Here is a 13,110-nt window from a genome sequence, read left to right as displayed (position 1 = left end):
ATAAATTAAACAAAAGTAGCCACGAGTTGGTAACTGTTTAAGCTGGGAAGTGGGTATATTGGATTTACTAGACTATTCTTTCTACTTTCGAACATCTTTGAAATTTTACATAATAAAATGATCAGAGCACCATCGTCTCTCACCTGAATTACTACAGTCACCTCCTAACAGGTCACCCTGCTCCTACCCTTGCCCCCTACAGTCTGTTCTCCCCACCGCGCCAGAACAATCAGCCTAAAAGGTGATTCTGATCACATCCTCTTCTACTCGGATCCCTACCATGGTTCCTCATTGCCCATCGCATAAAACTCAAAGTCCCTACAACCCGCCTACAAGGCTGTGCACTATCTGGTCCCCCATGGCTTCCACTCTAAGTACTTTCCCCTCGCTCACTCTACTCCAGGTATAGTGGCCTCCTTAATGAGTTCCTCGAACATGCCAGGATGGCCCATTCATCCTCAAGTCACAGAAATGATATGAGGTCCGGGAGACAATCACCTTTTGCAAAGGGAGCAAAATGAGGCACATGAGTTAAGATACTTCGCTGCCAAGTTATATTTGAGACCTTTTTAAAGAACTTAACCTCAAATGCAGTCAAGTTTGATGAACAGAAAATGTCTCCGAACTAGAAGAGTCATTCACAAACTAGGGGTGTGGTCAGACTCCACTGTGGTGGAGGAAGAAGAGGCAGAAACAGTCCCGCTCGCCGCCAAAGTAACCTGAGTCCTAAATCGGCCGGCCTCGGCCCCTGGTCTAGAAGCTGGCGGCAGAACCCGGCCGGGGCCCAACAGGAGGGGGAAGCCTGGTCGTCCGGGGCGGGCGGGGGGGGGGGGGGTCTCGGAGGCAGCGGAACGCCCACCGATGGTACCCTGTCTTCGGAGAAGAGGACCACACCTGTCAGCAGAGTCGGTCCGACGTGAGAAAGGCGGGAGTGGCGGGCCCCGAGCGCTCCTCGGGCCCCGATGCTCCGAGAAAGTCCGGGTTCCGCGGTAGCCCTCCTTTCTCCCGCTGCCAAATTCCCACTTCCGGCTTCCGGTGTCGTAGCTGTGGGATCCGGAAGTAAAACACTCAGGCCCCGACCCCGGCCGGCCGGCGAGAGGTGTGAGGGAGGCTGCCTCAGACCGAAACCCGAGCCCGCCAGCCTCGGCTGGCCCTCAGGACGCTCCCCAGTAATATGCGTCGCGACCCGCATTCCCCCTTGTCTCTCCGTCGGTGGCATCCAGCCACAGGGCGCTTGGCCGCCCCGCCCCCGTTAGGGGAGGAGCCACGACGAGGCTATCATCTAATAGGGCCGGTTTGATCTGAGCCGGCGACCAGTCCGGCGAGGGGACGGGGCTGCTGAAGGCCCCGCCCACAAACAAGGTCGAGGGGCGTGACCACGCGGCCGGCGGAAGTGGAGTCCTTAGCGAGGGCGCGGGACCTCCCAGGGCCCGCGAGAAAGCCGGACTATAGGGGCGGGGTCGGGCCGGGGATGGGCACGCGGGCGAGCAGTGGAGAGCAGCACGCGGACTCTCGAAGCATCGGGGACACGGTGCAGCGGCGGCGGGTAAAGGAGGCGGCTCGCGGCCCGGCGGCCAGCGCAGGTGCTCAAAGGGCAGGGTGGGCCAGGGCTCGGCCCTCGCACGGGGTCTGCTGGTGGGGGGCGGGGGGGGGGGTTGGGGGTCGGCCTGGGATGCGCGCGCACCTGCCCGCGCCCTCGGCCCTTCCCGCCCCTCGAGGGAGGGGCCTGCAGAGGCCCCACCCGCGCGTCTCGCCTGAGGCTGGTCAGCTCAGACCAGGTGCCCGCCCCCGCCGGTTAAATGGGCCGGCGGGGAGCAGCCCCCGGAAACTGCCAGGAACTCCGGGGCTGCGAGCGCGACGGGCGGCAGCGTCGAAGCACAGGTAACTGAGTGGGCGGTCGCGGCGCTGCGAGGCACTTTGATTTCCCATACTTGGGAACAGGGCAAAAATCGAGAGGGTCTTAGCCGATCTCACAGTCCCCTGCATCCCCGCTTCCCCGCCACACTGGACACGGGACTTGCCGGTGTCTCGCAGCGTGGCAGGAGGAGGGCTGGAGCTACACTCCATCAGCTGCACAATCTAGCATGCTCCAGCTCATTGTGGAGTTTCCGCCTGAATCCCGGGTGAGATAGTCTTAAGCAGGTCGTACGATGCTCCAGCAAGGTTTTACTCAGTCCCCCAGAGCGGAGGCCCTAGTAGGAATCCACTAATGCTTTGGGTAATTTTGTAACATACACCATGAAAGAAGGTTGCCCAGAGAGTATGGCCAGAGCCCAGGGCCAGCAGTTTCTAACCTCCCAAACATCCTGCTCCCCAGCCATTCACAGTGAGTGGTTTCAATAATCAGGCACCAGCTGGGTGAGAGCCCAAAGGACCCCTCCAGAAAGGGGCCAGCTTCTCAATGCTCTTCTGTTCCCCTGCCTTGTTAACGAGTTTTTCTTCCACCAGAGAGCATCATGGCAGGGCAGGTGGCTCTGAGCCGGACCCAGGTGTGCGGGATCCTGCGGGAAGAGCTGTACCAGGGCGATGCCTTCCATCAGGCTGATACGCATATCTTTATCATCATGGGTGCATCGGTGAGTCTCCCCCAGGCCCCGCATCATAGAAGCAGCAGACTTAGAGCATGATGTTGCTTCGGGTCCCTTCCCTTTAGGTACCTGGGCTTTCCCAACTGATTGTTGTCGGGTCCCCCGGGCTCTGCTCGGTTGGGCTCTCGCTGTTGCTCTTGCTCATGTGCCACTCCTCCTGCCACCACCCAGTATACATACACCGCGAGGCATTTCTGAAGTCCGTGTGCAGCCATTGACTGTAGACCTATGTCCTGGAGCTGGGAGGTCCTTAGAGACTGTCTGGTTGGACTTCCTCCTCCACCGGGAAAACTGAGATGCAAACAGGGGAAGCGATTCATTCTGGGAGTATGTTTTCCAAACCTGTTTCTAACTTGACAGATGTCACACAGTTAGATCCAGAGGTAGGATTCGAGGCCGAATCTCTACCTTATCTCTCTACCGTCAAGTTCCCTGAGGAAAAACACTCGACCTTTCTTGAAACGCCATCTCTTTGCCCCAGCTTCCAAGGCCTGCTGAGGAACTGAGACCAGCCCCATTGTCTAGCCAGTGGAACTGCCACTTTGCTCTGATCAGAAAGGCCAAAGAGTAGAAGCAAAGGCAGAAGTAAAGCACGCTGACCATACGTGATGGGGGTGGGGGAACAGGAGAGGGAGGGTGGGTCCTCAGAGAGCCATGACCCCTGACTGAAGCACTCTCCCCGCGTGCCATGTGGAAACAAGATCTCCCCGGTGGTAAGACGTGAGCAGGGGCTGGGGAGCTGTCAGGGTTTCATCTCAAAGTGAAAGTGGTCTCCTTTCACTTTTCACCATGGACTTGACCAAGAATCTGCTACCCATGATATGAGCATCTTTGCTGGTAACTTACTACATAAACCTCAAGCAAGAGTTCTACCCAAACTAGTCAGCTCTTGATGGGGCAGACGTTGTCTCTCTGTGACTTCCACACCCCTGTCCCCTCAGCTCTGGAGGAACTTGGTTCTTCGTTCGTGTGTCGTAACACGCCACCGTGCTTTGCACAGCCTGCTTCCTGCCAGTTTTGTGATTCTGTTCAGAACTTGGGAAAGCGAGCCAGAATGCAGGGCTCTGTCAGTGGGAGGGAAGGAAGGTCACCCCAAACACTGTCCCCTGACCCCCTGTCACCCAAGACTGGGGGGTGCCCAGGACGAGCACACGGAGCAGGCCTAGCCCCCACCCTGGCCCCAGCCTCATCCCCTTAGAGGAGCCAGAAACCTTCACACCTGGGACTGTGTCCAAGAAATAGGTTGGGGGAGAAAGTAACTCAGGACTATTTTTCCTCCTTCCCCCCGTCGCCATACCGGCCTGTCACGGGATGCTCCAACAGAGGGTCCCAGGCCTCAGTAAATGGCATATGGCCCCAGGCCCTCAACACTTAGATACCTCATTGAGAGCACCCAGGTTTGCTCTGTGGCCTGGGGCAGGTGTCTTTCCTTCTCTGAACCTCATTGTCTGCACTTAGCACCTGAGGTCTTTGGAAACAAGTGCAGAGGGCCCTGGGCTCTGCGGAGCTGACTCTGTGACTTCACTGCCTTCCTGTGGGGCGGGCTGGGGCTTAGGCAACTTTGTTTCTTTGCCAACAGTAGGGTTCCCCTTTGCTCTCCTCTGCTCTGGGAGCAATAACCAGCGGCTTCTAGAGCAGAAGTGGGGAGTGCCGCTCCAGCAGGGCAGAGTGGGGGAGGAGGAGGGTCCTTGAGAAAGAGCCCTTGTGTATTTCTCCCTCCTCCTGTTCCTGGTGCGGGGGCGGGGGGTGTCCCTGCATGGGCAGCACCTAGAACAGCTCCCACCTAGCCCAGCTGGGAGGCTTGCCCCCTCCCTCTCCCTCCTCCTCCTCCTCGTGGGAACTGTGCTGGGGGCCGGGACCGAAGGTGAGTGCATGTGACAGCAGACACTGCCAGGCCTTCGTGTTCCCAGGGCTCACGAGGAGGGCCACGGAACAGAGCCTTCCTTTCAGAAGGACGAGCGGACGCAGAGCCCCTGGGGCAGGCTGGGCTGCAGGGCTGTCCTCTGCCGCCTCTCCTCCCTGGCCCGCTTACCCAGCCGTCGCCCACGTGCCCAGCTTCCTTCCTGGGGGCGTCCTGAAGCTGGCTCGTGGCCTTACCGATGGACTTTCAGCCACTCTCTTCTCCCTGCTCTGAGACCGCTGTCCCCCTTCTCAGGACCCCCACCCTCAGTCGGGAAGGGAGTGGAGGTACTTACTGTCTCAGTTCAGAGAGCTCTGGAATGAAGGAGCTCATGTTTCTCCTTATAGACCAGCACTGGGAGAGGAACCTGGGGCCTGGCACATCGTATGTGTCCTCTCCCAGGCTGGAGCCACTTTCCCCCCAGTGGGCGGAGAGAGCATTCGGGGCAAGAGAAGGAGAACAGGACTGGGAGCCCCCTCGGGCAGGATTGGCTCACTGCACGGTCCTCAGCACGTCCCTCGCCTCTCTGGGCCTCGGTTTCCCCACCTGGACCACGAGGGCCGTGCGCTCGATGGGTGCTCAGGTCCCATCCCAGTGATGGGCCCGTGCATGGCATGACCTGGCAGCCTCAGCCCTCCCTCTCCTCGGGGTGTTTCTGGGCTGCCTCCCCTCTTAGGGCGATAAGATTCTTGCTGTGTCATGATGACTCTGGCACTCCCCCAAAGGCCTGATGATTCATGAGCCCCAGGGAGTAGGAGGGAGGCCCTTTTGTTGGTTTTGCGGCCCAGCCTGCCTCAGCAGCCCCAGGGTCTCACCCCAGTGGCTGAGATCCAGCTGGGCCCCAGCAGAGCTGCGCTCCACCCTGGGACCTGGGCAATCCTTGACCCGGGTGGCCCTAGGGGGACAGGGATAGCCCACCCCTGCCTGGCCTCCAGCTGGCAGCCAGCCTCTGCATTCTCTGCCGCGCCCCTCCACCCTAAAAGCCTCCGAGACCGAGACCAAGGGTTTATAAAACTGGAGACTGAGGTCAGACCTGGGCAGTGACAGGCAGGTGGGGGCCCACGGCCGTTTGCTGACAGCTGGAAACCTGAATCAGGTACTGCTTCTCCTACTACGTCACCATGTGTCCCCAGGCACGTCCCTCCCCGCTGTGGTCCTCGGGAGCCCCATCATCGCCCCCACCATGCGCAGCGTGGTCTCTTCCCACAGTGGTTCTGGCAGAGGAGTCCAGCCCAGGCTGGTGGGGAGGGTGGGCCTCCCCGGGCCCCTGCCCCGCACTGTCCTGGGTCCTACCTCGTCTTTCCGTCGGGTGACTCAGAGCCCGACAGGCCACTGGTCGCAGGGCTGAGCTGAACAAGGCGAGCAGGTTCTATCGCTAGTTAATCCCAAAGGGACCGGCGAGAGCAGTGGGGTGTGGGGCGCCGTGAGTCAGCAGGCAGGACGCTGGGCCCGGCGGGCAGCCTGCTGGAATTTGATCGGAAGCAAACATTCCACTTGGCCAGGAAGGCGGAAGGTGGCTGTGGGCCGTGGTACTGGTCGTTTCTCCCGGCCAGTCCCCGACAAGCCCGGGAGCAGGCGGGGCCCACTGAGCCCCGGGGACTGGAGTGGAGTCTCCCACCGGCCCGGTCCCAGTGATGGGGAAGCAGGAAGCAGGCGCCGATGGGCCCTGGTGGGAGGGGCCCGCAGTTGGGGGCTACTGGGCTCGGGAGCAGCTCGAGGCCGCGGCTGGGGGTTGGAGCCGGACCTTGATGCGCTGCTGTGTCCGTGGCTCCTGTGGAATGTGGCAGGCACGTGGGGGATCTGTTCTGAGCATTTGGCAAGACATGGGCAGGGGCGGCAGCAGGGAGAACCCTGGCTTGGGAACCGCCCACTTCGGGCCGTCGGGGTCCCGGTGGAGCCTGGAGGTGGTGACCTGGGGTGGAACACACCTGGGCTTGTCTGCATGCAGAGGTCGGCTCAGCCTGGGAGTTGGAGGCCGAAGCGAAGGACAGGAGGAACGCGAACGTTTGAGTCTCATAAGTGGCCCGCCCCGACCTCCACCGCCACCCAGGAGCCCCCCAAGTGCCTTCCTAACTGCCTGTCTAGGGGGCAGGGATTTTAATCAGGTTGGAATTGCTTCGCTTCTGGTCACGTGGCTTCTGTTCTGCAGTGGTTCATAGACGTGAACCCGTCCAGTGGTTACGTGGCTCCTAAGGTCATTTTGCCGTGAAGATTTAGGTCCTTATCCCTGGAGGTGGTTTTCCTGCCCAGGGTGAGTCCAGCGCCTCCGCCCAGCGGCCCTCCCTGATTACAGGGCGGGCGCATGAAAGGGTGGCCTGCTGTGCCCCGCAGGCTTCCTCTGCCCCCCAGGCCATGGCCTCACTCGAAGCCTCTTCCACCGAGTGGAGAATTCCTTTGTCAGGTCAGCAAATTAACGCATGTTGCCATGGCTATGGCGACTGAACTGGAGTGGAGAGAAGGGACTTGGTGACTTTTTAGTGAGTCTTCTGTCACCCCCGTGGGATGGCCATATTGTTGCCCACAGTTGCTGTGTGTTCATACCCTTGCTCTCACTTTGGAAAGTCTCACGCGGACACAAGTCAACAGACGAGCGCGAGGAGCAGCCACCTCAGGTTACCTGGGCCCCACCCTCTGCGTTTAGCAAGGTTGCTAGATTGAAAAATCAAAAGGAGTGGACAGATTTCTTACAGCTTTTCTTCCTTTAATCTGTTAATGTGGTGAATTTCAGTGATTTTTTTTTTTTCTTGCTTTTCAGCATCAAACCAACCTTTCGTTTGCAGGATGACCCCAACTTGGTACTGACATATTCCATTTTTGACGTTCCAGAATTGGGTTTGCTGGTATCTTCTGCAGAAATTTTGCATCTGCATCTGTGTACATGGACAAGATGGGCTTGGGGCCTCCTGTGTGCATTTCTCAGAGGTTCCAGCCACAGGGTTCTGGGGCCCCATCACGTGGCTCAGCAGGTGCTTCCCAGGCAGGGTTTGCCTCAGACCGGCGTTCTCTCTTCCTGAGAGACCCGCTGGCAAAGCTTTCTGTGCCAGGATCAGGGCCAGGCTTGTCTTGGTGGGAAGGCTGTGGCTGCAATCCTGTCTCCTTAATAACCATTGCCTGCTCAGGTCCCTTGCTCCGTTTTGGTATATTGGATTTTTCTAGAAATGTGTCCGTTTCACGTAAGTTGCCAGCCATGGAGTAAGGTTGTTCATAAACCCCTCTTCTGTCTTTCCCGTCGGTAGTTTTGTCCCACTGCACTCCTAATTCTTGGTGCCTGTTTAAAAAGCAGTCTTGGGACTTCCCTGGTGGTGCAGTGTTTAAGAATCCACCTGCCAATGCAGGGGACACGGGTTTGAGCCCTGGTCCAGGAAGGTCCCACATGCCATGGAACAATTAAGCCCGTGCGCCACAACTACTGAGCCCGCGAGCCACAACTGCTGAAGCCTGTGCTCTGCAACAAGAGAAGCCACCGCAATGAGAAGCCCGCGCACAGCAACCAAGAGTAGCCCCCGCTCGCTGCAACTAGAGGAAGCCCATGCGCAGCGACGAAGACCCAACACAGCCAATAATTAATTAATTAATTAATTAATTTAAAAAACCAGTCTTGCCAGAGGGCTGTCTGTTTTGATTAGTCTTTTTCAAACACCAACTTTTGGCTTTGTTGATCTTTTCTTTTGGTTTGTTTTCCATTTTATTCATTTTTATTTTTCATTGTTCCCTGCCTTGTAATTTGTTTGGCTTTAAAATTCTGCTGTCCTTTTTCTAACTTCTTCAATTGAATTTGGAGCTCATCAGCTTCCAGCTGTTCTTTTTTGCTAACCTAAGCATTTAAGGTCACGTCTCAGTTTTGATGTGTGCTACTTCCATTGCCATTCAGTTCCAGGGAATTTAGGGTTTTCTTTAGCCCGTGAGCTGTTTAGAAGCGGGCATCTTATGTTGGCCTTGGTTCTGCCTGCTCGACCAGAGACTGGGGTCTGTGGATCGTGGAACCAGCGGGTTGGTGGTTGCCTCCTGGCCAGCACGAGGTCTCTTTGCCTTGAAGTGCCCCCGGCAGTGTGCGAGCACTATCGGGTCAGGGTCAAGGGCTAGGCTGGGCTCTGGTTCAAGCTGCTCAGGCTATACACAGGGGCAGGACAAGGGTACCCGGGTGTCCTGGGGGGAGATGATCTAGGGCATGTCCTCAGCTCCTAACCATGCCTGTTTTCTCTGCCACAGGGTGACCTGGCCAAGAAGAAGATCTACCCCACCATCTGGTAAGCTTGTTCCCCCACTGCTCACTGCCCCCTGCGGCCCTCTTGCCCTCGCCCTCGCCACAGCCGTGCTCTGCCCTCAGGTGGCTGTTCCGGGATGGCCTTTTGCCCGAAGACACCTACGTCGTGGGCTATGCCCGCTCCCGCCTCACAGTGGCTGACATCCGCGAGCAGAGCGAGCCCTTCTTCAAAGTGAGTGGCTTCTGGGGTCTCCATGCCCCCCTCCCATCACAGATGCCCTTCCCCCGTGCCCCCAGGCCCAGCCTGTCCCCCCGTGCCGGGGCCACTCCCTCCCTAGGGATCCTCAGCCTGGCACTCCTCCCCACCTGCTCCCACCGCTTCCTTGATGCCAGCCTGAGACCCCTGTTTCCCAGCCCCGTCTGACTTGGGCTCGCCAGTTCCTCCCCACTGTACCCTGCGGCCCCTCCACCGTGGAAATGCTGCAAGCCTGACTTTTCTCAACATACCGTACTTTGGTGGAATGACTTTGGAGAGAGATCTTTCTCCAGGTCAAAGTTTCCTGAACTCTGGCTTCCGTCTTAGGTTATGCGGCCTCCGCCCCCATGGGTGTGCAAAGCCGACGAGATGGGAGTGAACCCAGTGCAGGGCTAGGATGGCTGACTGCTCAGGAAGCCCACCCTGCCTATGGGATCAGGGAGGGAGGGAGGGGCCGGGCCGACATCCTTGTGTCCATATTTTCTAGGCTGCCCCGGAGGAGAAGCCCAAACTGGAGGAGTTCTTTGCCCGCAATTCCTACGTGGCCGGCCAGTACGACGATGCGGCCTCCTATGAGCGCCTCAACAGCCACATGAACGCTCTCCACCAGGGGCCACAGGCCAACCGCCTCTTCTACCTGGCCTTGCCCCCCACTGTCTATGAGGCTGTCACCAAGAACATCCACGAAACCTGCATGAGCCAGACGTAAGGCTGTTCTTTCACCCTCCCTTCCTGCCTCCTGGGCCGACCGATCTAGGGAGTCTGAAAAAGATAGATGTCCCGTGTTTGTTCTTGCCATGAATTAGCTCTCCAAAGAAGGGAATAGGAGTAAGAGTAGTTCTCTAACACCCTTTACTGAAAATACTACCACCCGTGTTTACCTTCCAAATGCCCCATATGAAATCCCGTTGTCCCTGGCAGCAGTCCCGGCTAGCACCACAAGGTGGCAGCGTTGCTCCACGAAACTCTGGCTGCCGGTCGCTTACTCTAGCTTTCGGCGTTTCCCAGGGTCCCCTCGACCACCACCAGAGGGCGGCGTTGGTCCACGGGAACCCTGCTGCCTGTGCCGCAGCAGCTCAGCGCTCTGTTGTTTTCCCAAAGCCACGGCCATGTCGGTTTCACTTTGTCCTACATTAACTCTTCTGAGGAATAAGGGGTCTTTCCCCACATTAAAAGCCACGGAGGTGGCTCTCCTTTTGGCATCCCCTCCCCGTTTTCTCACTAGCTCGGGGCCACTACTGACCCTCGGGGACCAGGAGGGAGCAGAGCCGGCCAGTCAGCCCAGAAGGCTTCAGAGGAGGCTTTGAGCGTGGCGCTGAGGGCTGGGAAGGAGGGGAGGTGCTCTCCGCGCTGAGGCCGCGGGAGGGCCAGCCCGGCAGAGCTCCGCTGGCTCATCTCACCTCAGAGCGGCCGCAGGGAGGCTCTGCCCTCACTCCCTGGGGAAGGGGCTGTGGAGGGGGAGGAGGGTCTCAGCCCTGTTCCCCAGCGAGGGTGCGGGAGTGACGCAGCTCCGGCCTCCCGCAGAGGCTGGAATCGCATCATCGTGGAGAAGCCCTTCGGGAGGGACCTGCAGAGCTCCGACCGGCTGTCCAACCATATCGCATCCCTGTTCCGCGAGGACCAGATCTACCGCATCGACCACTACCTGGGCAAGGAGATGGTCCAGAACCTTATGGTGCTGAGGTGCGACTGGGGCCAGGGCTGGGCGCTGGGGGGGCCCTGCTGCTGCCCCCTTGGACGCCCACCAGCCTTCACCCTGCCTCTCCTGCAGGTTTGCCAACAGGATCTTCGGCCCCATCTGGAACCGGGACAACATCGCCTGCATCATTCTCACCTTCAAAGAGCCCTTTGGCACTGAGGGTCGTGGGGGCTACTTCGATGAATTTGGGATCATCCGGTGAGAGCCTGGTTCCCCTTCCTGGGAGATGGGCGGGGGGCCATCCCGCCACCCTGCAGGGTCGCCTCTTCCTGTTTTGGCAGCAGGAGTGTCTGAGCAGTCAGGAGTGGTCACGGCCTTCTTCCTTGCCTTAAGGGGACCTGGCAGACACTGGGGACCAGGAAACAAGCCCAGTTTAAGGCCCTGAGCCCCCAGAACCTGGCCAACAAGGAGGGGCCTTAGCTCACTGTCCGCTCCTTCCTCCCGCCAGGGATGTGATGCAGAACCACCTCCTGCAGATGCTGTGTCTGGTGGCCATGGAGAAGCCCGCCTCCACCCACTCGGATGACGTCCGCGATGAGAAGGTGGGTGGAGCTTTGCCCTCCCAGGCCCCGCCCCTTTCCGCAGCAACCAGTCCTGAGCCCGAGGTGTCCTGTCCCAGAACTGACCTTCTAGGCCTCAGCTTCTCCTTCAGAAACGGTGAGGGTGGGCTGAGGTGGCCCCAGAGGGCCCTTGCATGGCAGAGCCTCCTCCTGACTATCCAGGCCACTCACCCGTCCAGGAAGGCCACCCCTCGGAGTCACATGGTTCCTGGCACCCGCTGTCCTTGTTACCCAAGGGGCCCCTGTCCCTGGCTCTTCTCCAGGTCAAGGTGTTGAAATGTATCTCAGAGGTGCAGGCGAGCAACGTGGTCCTGGGCCAGTACGTGGGGAACCCCAACGGAGAGGGAGAGGCCACCAAAGGGTACCTGGATGACCCCACGGTGCCCCGTGGGTCCACCACGGCCACCTTTGCGGCCGTCGTCCTCTACGTGGAGAACGAGAGGTGGGACGGTAGGTGATGCCGCCGGGCCCGCGGTGGTGGGACCTGGCCCCCTCATCCACCCGAACGGCCCCCCAAGGCTGGCCTTGTCCCCCCAGGGGTGCCCTTCATCCTGCGCTGCGGCAAAGCCCTGAACGAACGCAAGGCCGAGGTGCGCCTGCAGTTCCGCGACGTGGCCGGGGACATCTTCCGACAGCAGTGCAAGCGCAACGAGCTGGTGATCCGTGTGCAGCCCAATGAGGCCGTGTACACCAAGATGATGACCAAGAAGCCTGGCATGTTCTTCAACCCCGAGGAGTCGGAGCTGGACCTGACCTACGGCAACAGATACAAGGTGGGTGCCCGCCTGCAGGGAGGGGGTGGCGGCCAGGGCTCCAAGGGGCGCGCGCCTCGGTGACTCCCTCCCGCCTGTCCGCCGGCAGAACGTGAAGCTCCCCGACGCCTACGAGCGCCTCATCCTGGACGTCTTCTGTGGGAGCCAGATGCACTTCGTGCGCAGGTGAGGGGCGGCCCCTCCCTCCCTCCTTCCCCACCTCCTTCCCTCTGGGCCGCCACCCACCCCATCTCCGCCCCCTGTCCCCTCAGTGACGAGCTGCGGGAGGCCTGGCGGATCTTCACTCCTCTGCTGCACCAGATCGAACGCGAGAAGGCCCAGCCCATCCCCTACGTCTATGGCAGGTGCGGGGGACGGCCGGGGAGGTGATGGGGGTGATGGGGGAGGGGGACCCTGGGGCTCAGGGTTTCCTCACCTCTCCCCCCATCTGTCCCCCTCCCAGCCGCGGCCCTGTGGAGGCGGACGAGCTGATGAAGAGAGTGGGCTTCCAGTACGAGGGCACCTACAAGTGGGTGAACCCGCACAAGCTCTGACCCTGTGCCGGGCCCACCCCCGCCCCACCTCTCCGTGCTCCCCTGCTGCCCCTCCCCCCCCCCCCCCCCCCCCCCGCCTGACCCACCTCGGGAGGATCTGCCTCTGGAGGACTCGGGACCACAGCCCTCAGCCTCACATTCCTGCCCGAGCTCGGGCCACGCCACCCGCCCCTGGGCCCAGTCTCATTCCTCTGCCACCCAGCACTGTGACCGTCCCCGCCCGAGCCAGCCTCTGCCCCGCGGACTGAGCCCCGCTGGAGGAAGGAGAAGGAGGGCTGCAGCTGTGGGCAGCAGGGGGGCAAGGTCCTCGGAGCGCAGGGGAAGGGGGCAGGCGCGGCCCAGTCTCAGCACCACTTGACATTCCTGGCTCCCCACTGGAAGGGACCTCTGTGCTGCCCAGCAGCGTGCCTGTGTCGGGCCTCCCGAGTGGCCCTCTGACCCCCCCAGCTCCCGCGGCCACCCTAACTCAGCACTCCACGGCCGCCCCATCTCACCCCACCCTCAGGTGGTGCCCTCGCCACTGGAAAAGCAGAAACGGCAGGTGGGATGCCCCCGCCCAGTTCCCTGCCATTAAATCCGCAGACGGGCCTGCCTGTC

At 60.1% G+C, this 13,110-nt stretch overlaps 2 protein-coding genes across 8 annotated transcripts in view; one reads left to right on the top strand and one right to left on the bottom strand.

Annotated features, from left to right (window-relative positions):
- Positions 1 to 6,116, bottom strand: part of IKBKG (inhibitor of nuclear factor kappa B kinase regulatory subunit gamma) — a 22,389-nt gene extending 16,273 nt beyond the window's left edge. For 2 of the 6 annotated variants that reach the window (XM_059911816.1, XM_059911814.1), the window contains exon 1: positions 895 to 1,323. The gene's annotated coding sequence lies outside the window, so the exon portion shown is untranslated. Of the gene's footprint in view, positions 1 to 894; positions 1,325 to 4,783; positions 5,115 to 5,781 lie in introns of those variants that run through there. The other 4 variants (XM_059911812.1, XM_059911813.1, XM_059911817.1 and 1 more) reach the window with 4 other exon arrangements.
- Positions 1,358 to 13,110, top strand: G6PD (glucose-6-phosphate dehydrogenase). Of its 2 annotated transcripts, none has more exons than XM_059911807.1 (13): positions 1,358 to 1,583; positions 2,449 to 2,576; positions 8,698 to 8,735; positions 8,816 to 8,924; positions 9,436 to 9,653; positions 10,473 to 10,631; positions 10,720 to 10,845; positions 11,096 to 11,189; positions 11,471 to 11,657; positions 11,745 to 11,980; positions 12,069 to 12,145; positions 12,232 to 12,324; positions 12,423 to 13,110. In XM_059911807.1, exons 1-13 carry the CDS (start codon positions 1,472 to 1,474, stop codon positions 12,511 to 12,513), a joined length of 1,668 nt encoding a protein of 555 aa, XP_059767790.1. In that variant the 5' UTR covers positions 1,358 to 1,471; the 3' UTR covers positions 12,514 to 13,110. The 2 variants fall into 2 exon arrangements, with proteins under 2 accessions (XP_059767790.1, XP_059767791.1); XM_059911808.1 differs by lacking the exon at positions 1,358 to 1,583 and adding an exon at positions 1,781 to 1,881.

The sequence above is a fragment of the Balaenoptera ricei genome, chromosome X (genome assembly GCF_028023285.1).
Source record: "Balaenoptera ricei isolate mBalRic1 chromosome X, mBalRic1.hap2, whole genome shotgun sequence".
NCBI lineage: Eukaryota > Metazoa > Chordata > Mammalia > Artiodactyla > Balaenopteridae > Balaenoptera > Balaenoptera ricei.
Note: the sequence above shows the minus strand (reverse complement) of the source record. Positions and strands in the feature narration are given on the sequence as shown.